We start from the raw sequence: 5,476 nt of genomic DNA, 5'->3' as shown, positions 1-5,476 counted from the left end.
ATTTTACACCAAATGATTTTGTTTTGTGAAATGTTTTTTGTAAATGGCCGAAAATGTTGTTTAAAAATGAATAAAGAGATCTAAAAATTTTTGCATACTATTTTTAAATAATTTCAAATATTTTTAAAAAAATTGAATAAAAAGAATATTTTTAATTATGTTCGTCACTTTCTTTACTTTTTGGGAGTTTATATCTCTCTCATCTTTTTGAATATTTTTCTTAACGATATATTATTCCTAATAATATTTTATCATTGAGTAGTTTACCCGTTAGAAAAGTCCCCACTTATATGTATGTTTATCGAGTCTTATGTAGCGGTATAGCTTTGTTTGGATGGAAGAAAATAAGTGAAGAGAAAGTGGAAGTTAATTTTCTTTTAGTTGTTTAATTTGGACAAAGAGAAGTGGATACAATCAACTTCTCTTTCATTTCTCACTTATGGGGAAGAAATTTTTAGGTAAATTCCACCACATTTTTCATTTCTATTCTATACTTTTTTCTCTATTTCCTTTTCAACTAAACAGGAGAAATTAATCCACTTCTCTTCTATTCTTCTCCCTCCCACTAATTTTCTTCTCACTTCGCCTCAAACCAACAAAGCTTAAGTGTTAAGTAAATGGTTGGTTTTACAATGACGCAAGCATAGTTATGGACCATGATAGTTCTATGACCTTTTTGAATGAAGAGTGAAGAGTGCTTTTGCAATTTAAAGATAGTATTATTTGTTCATGCATGTAACACGTTTATTAATTGGATCATAATCGTTGAGACCATCAAATGGGTGCTCTTGTGGCAACCCTTCTTTTAGTTCAGTGCATGAGGGGTAATAAAAATAAATAATTGATATCTTGCACAAATCATGATCTAGTTTAACCACTAACATTAAATATTTTCTTGCTTTTTAAGCCCTATTCAGAATTAATGATGACCCTATTACAGATTTTATGTTGACAAATTATGCTTGCTAACTAAACATTTGCAAACTGATATACAACAAAAAGATAATTGTTTAATCATACATGCAATATGTCAATGAGCAACAATAATTATCATTGAATTTCTTGCTATCTCCTAGATCTAGATTGACTTGATTCCTTACCACTAATACCTGATAACTGCTTAAGGAGTGTTAGAGCATCTTGAGCATGCTTCCTTGTGTTGCTATTCCCATGCTTGAATGCTTCAACCAAGCCTCTCACAAGAGGCTGATTGAGTGCATATCTTTGGCTATGATTCTCCACTCTCAGTATCTTCTCTATTATCCAAATTGTCTTCTCCTGAAGCTCCCCAGATCGAACCTCCGTGAAAAGAGTGATCACTGAATCAACCACGCCTAGATGCTCAAGCTCATCAACAGTTCTTTTGAAACTACGCGAATGGTAATCTAAAAGGAGAGTAGATAGTGCATCCACAGCGGCGACCTGAACACTTGTGTCGTTGTCACTTAGGAGATCAACCAATGGCTTGATAGAATTGGTCTTGTGGAGGCACAGTTGAGTGGAGTCGTCGCAAGGGATGTTGTGAATGGGACATGTGGAAGGTTGATTAGAAGCTTTCCCACACATGAAGACAAGGTAAGAACAGAATAAGCTGCTAGAAGATGATTGTCCAACTCCAAACTCTCTATCCGTATTGCGCAAGCTTCCGAGCTCTGACAAGTTTTTTAAGCCAATAGCAGCAAGGCGTTTTACCTTTGGTTTCGAGGTATAGTCCAGCTGCTCGCAGAAAACTGACATGAGGCGATTTCCTGTGATTACATTAAGAGTTTGTTGATCAAGGTTTTTAGAATAGTGAAGCAAGAGTCCAAGAAGGCCTTCCTGCATGCCAGAGTGTGAAAATCTTGCATTTGTAACACGCCTCTGGTTTTTCAGAGTAGCTACACTCCATTCCACAAAGTTGTCTCCTAAAAGTGTCTTCACTTCAGCTTCTGAGAGCGAAAGGTTGGCTAGTATCTGTGCTGCTTCTGATCTCTCATCGTTTGTTGATTGGTTATCTAATAGTTTATCTTCAAGAATGGTAAGTGTGTTTGAAAGCCTTAGCTCGTTTGTTAGATCTTGACTACACCATTCGGATAGTTGTCTGGTAAGCTTAAAAGCCAAGAGTCTGTGTTCGATTTCCGAGTGTTGAAGAAATGGCGCGACCATTCTAAAGCTACCACCAGACATGATTTGCATGGCTACCGACTCTGAATAAGATAAACAAATTTAAATAATCTTTAGAACATTCCAATACATAATAGTAGGACTCAATAACTTTTAAAGCCAATGCAAAAGAATAAGATGTTATTTGAAAACTAACAGAAACTAATGAACTAATGTAATGCTGGTGACAGAAACATTGACTTAAAAAAATTTTGGATTTGCTGTAGATTTTAGTTTGGGATATAATGGAAATGCAATTTCGGGTACTTCTAGTCATAATGATGAAATTCTTCTTCTATGAAGAATAAAAAAACATTGTTGTATTTAACAAAAGGTCTATACTCTAAACTCTAAAGAGGTGTCACAAAATAGCCTAAACTAATTATTGATGGTAGAACCTTGGAAAATGGTGAACATATGGTGAAAGTGAAGTAATTATTCTCAGTTTGAAACATCTACCACAGTAGATAAATTGCGAAATCAACATGACCTGGAGTAAAGAAATCATTGAATTAAAGAATCACAATCACACTATAAATACCTGATGCTTGAGGAGATGAAGTAATCCCGCAAAGAATGCGAAGAATGGTCACTTGACATTCAGAGGACACATAGTTTAAGATCCCCAAAAGTCCGAAAACAATATTTTCAGACTGCATTGGATTTCCCTTCTTGTCAGCAGATGCTAGCTCCCAATGCCCTGGCTTTGAGACTATATTTGCAATTGTTGAAGCAGCTAATGACTTAAACTCATATGAAGGATCCTGCTCATTGAAAAGAATTTCCAGAAGAGATGGAAGGACTGAAGACTCAACAAGGATGGCTGCATTGTCATCCAATCCAGACAAGTTATATAATGCTTGCAAACTTGGTCCCATTCCTTCTGGATTAGACAGCAATTCGACAAATACTCTGGCGCCGTCCCTAGCAATTTGTTCTTTACAGCTATTTGTCAATGTCATCCTTCCCACCAAAGAGGCCATCTCTATCTTAACGCCATCAGAACCTGCTCCAAAATTCATTCAAATTCCAATTTGACATTTAATTTTAAGCGTCTACCAGTTAGTAAAAAAAGAGAAATATCTAGGCACTTAAAAGACCAAGTTGTCACTGCAGTGATCATTTAGATACTGCATGAGAAATATAATATAAATTGTTAGCAGTTTAATCTTGTGAGGATCAAATTATTAGTTTATGTTGGTTTATAACCAATCCCTACACTCCAGTGCTTTAAGCATAAACTAGTGTAATACATACCATCACGTAACCGTGAAAGTAATGGTTCAAATCTTCCAGCTGCGGCCAAGCATTGAACATTAGCTTCCACTCTCTCCATCTTCTTTAAGACTTCCTCAGCTAAATTAGACAGAGAGGGATATTCCAGATTTCCAGCCATACTTGACAGAAGAACTAATGCACCTTTCTCCAATGCAATTCTTACGCAACAATCATCCTCGTTGCAGAACTCTGATAACAACTTGACAGCATACTCTCTCTCTTTCTCAGAGTTCCCAATAAGACTATGTATAGCCAATCTAGTGATACCCCTTTCAAGCATTATTTTCTGGCAGTATGTAAAGATTTATGTTAAATTCAAAAAGTAAAAGCTTCTCCTTTTCATTTATACCACAAACTAAAGGAAAATAATTCAATGAAACACCACAAATTGAAATCACAGAAAAGCTATCAGCTAATGGTTAATGTAATTTCTACTAAGACATATGGAATAGAAGAATTGCAGCTAACAGAGCTCTAAGCAGATCACTAAGTTCAACCCTTGTAAAGCATAATCCATAATCGTATTCTCTTAGAAGGATCGAAATTGCAGCCACATAATTTTGTGCACATTAATTCACTTTTTCATGACTAAAAATGGAATTTACGCTTATTGGTAGGGGAAAATGTATGCAAGTGTTTTGTTAATGTACTCAGAAAATTTGAACTTGAAAGTATGAATGAAAAAGATAAATAAAACTGACCCTGCTTTCTTCGTCCTTGGCCATGCTAAGTAAAGTCATTAGAACTTTGCTTCTCAAACGCGATCCAATAGTTTTAGAGTTCTTGCTAAGAACAGTCACTATCAATACCACAATGCCAGCATTCCTGATAACATATCTGCTAGTGGGGTGTTCTTCAGAAACCTTATAAATATTATCCAGCGCTCGCTCGACGTGATCAATAGACAACGGTTCCTCAATCAGATGCTGTGCTGCAGACTTAACATGATATTCAACAACCCTGCCAATCCACTCCTCAATTGCCCCTGCCAAGCCAATGTTGGGCTTCAGCTCCAAGGACTTAAGAACGGTTCCAGTGACCGGACAAATGGGGTCGATGCCATTCTCAATGCACCTCGAAAACCAGTACTCAACTGCAGTTCTCTCATAGGTCTGAGAGGACTCCAGCACCACAACAGGGTCTGTCATCACTTCCTTGGTCAATGGGCAAAGGAAATTTTTGAAGGGCATAATTGGAGCATTAGCATCATCATCATCTTCAATATCAAAGTCCATATTCCGGGTCACTATGGCAGGTTCGACGGACCAGTTCTTAAGAATTCTCTCCAGGGAAGCCAAAATTCTTGTCTCGAGGACCGACTTGGAGCGCAAGGCATCGTCTTTGAAGAGGTTCACTTGGGTGAGTAACTCAGCATGATCATCAGGATCGACCCCAAAAGCACGAGCCAAATCCATCATAATGGCACTCTGCACTGCTTTGCTTGTATCTCTCCCTTGCCCTTCCTTCTCCAATGCACACAACACCCTCTCTTCATTCTCTGTGACCTATCATAAAAAACATTAACCACAATAACACAAAAGATGAGCCAAAAACAATGGGGATTGCATTTTGTTGTTGAAGCTTAATAAACTAAAAAGATCAACGTACTTCTCTAATGGACAAAATCTAAGTATAGTTCTTTAGAAGATTTGGCCGTTGTCCAATCTAAACATGCATGGTGTATATTATTCTTAGTGATACATGTCTATGTCTTGATGTTTAGATTGCATTGCAGCACTGCAAGCATCGTGGTGTAACACATCAACTTATTACTTATCTCTTAATGTCGCTGGCGAACTAAGATGACCAACAACGTAATCTCAACGCATTTTAAGTAAAATTAACTGGGTAAACACAAAAATTGTCTTCCAATTATTTATTGATAGACAAGAATACCTTTAAAATATAGATTTAACTAATTTGTATATTAAGAATACATGTTAAAAATATTAATGAAGAACTTTTTTATAAAAAAAAATAAAAAGTTCAAGCATATATTGTTTATTATATATTTATTTAAATAAAAATTTAAAATTGTTTACTAATTTTAACGTTA

The 5,476-nt window shown here is 36.1% G+C and overlaps 1 protein-coding gene across 1 annotated transcript in view; it reads right to left on the bottom strand.

Annotated features, from left to right (window-relative positions):
* LOC107606400 (U-box domain-containing protein 44-like) overlaps positions 822-5,476 on the bottom strand; it is a 6,120-nt gene continuing 1,465 nt past the window's right edge. Inside the window, exons 2-5 of the mRNA XM_016308495.2 lie at positions 4,122-4,925; positions 3,400-3,706; positions 2,684-3,148; positions 822-2,186 (exon numbers count right to left, since the gene is read on the bottom strand). Coding sequence (XP_016163981.1) covers positions 1,066-2,186; positions 2,684-3,148; positions 3,400-3,706; positions 4,122-4,925 — 2,697 coding nt within the window. The 3' untranslated portion in view covers positions 822-1,065. The remainder of the gene's footprint in view (positions 2,187-2,683; positions 3,149-3,399; positions 3,707-4,121; positions 4,926-5,476) is intronic.

This window comes from Arachis ipaensis, chromosome B01, assembly GCF_000816755.2.
Source record: "Arachis ipaensis cultivar K30076 chromosome B01, Araip1.1, whole genome shotgun sequence".
Classification (NCBI taxonomy): Eukaryota; Viridiplantae; Streptophyta; class Magnoliopsida; order Fabales; family Fabaceae; genus Arachis; species Arachis ipaensis.
This window is presented reverse-complemented; position numbering and strand designations above follow the sequence as displayed.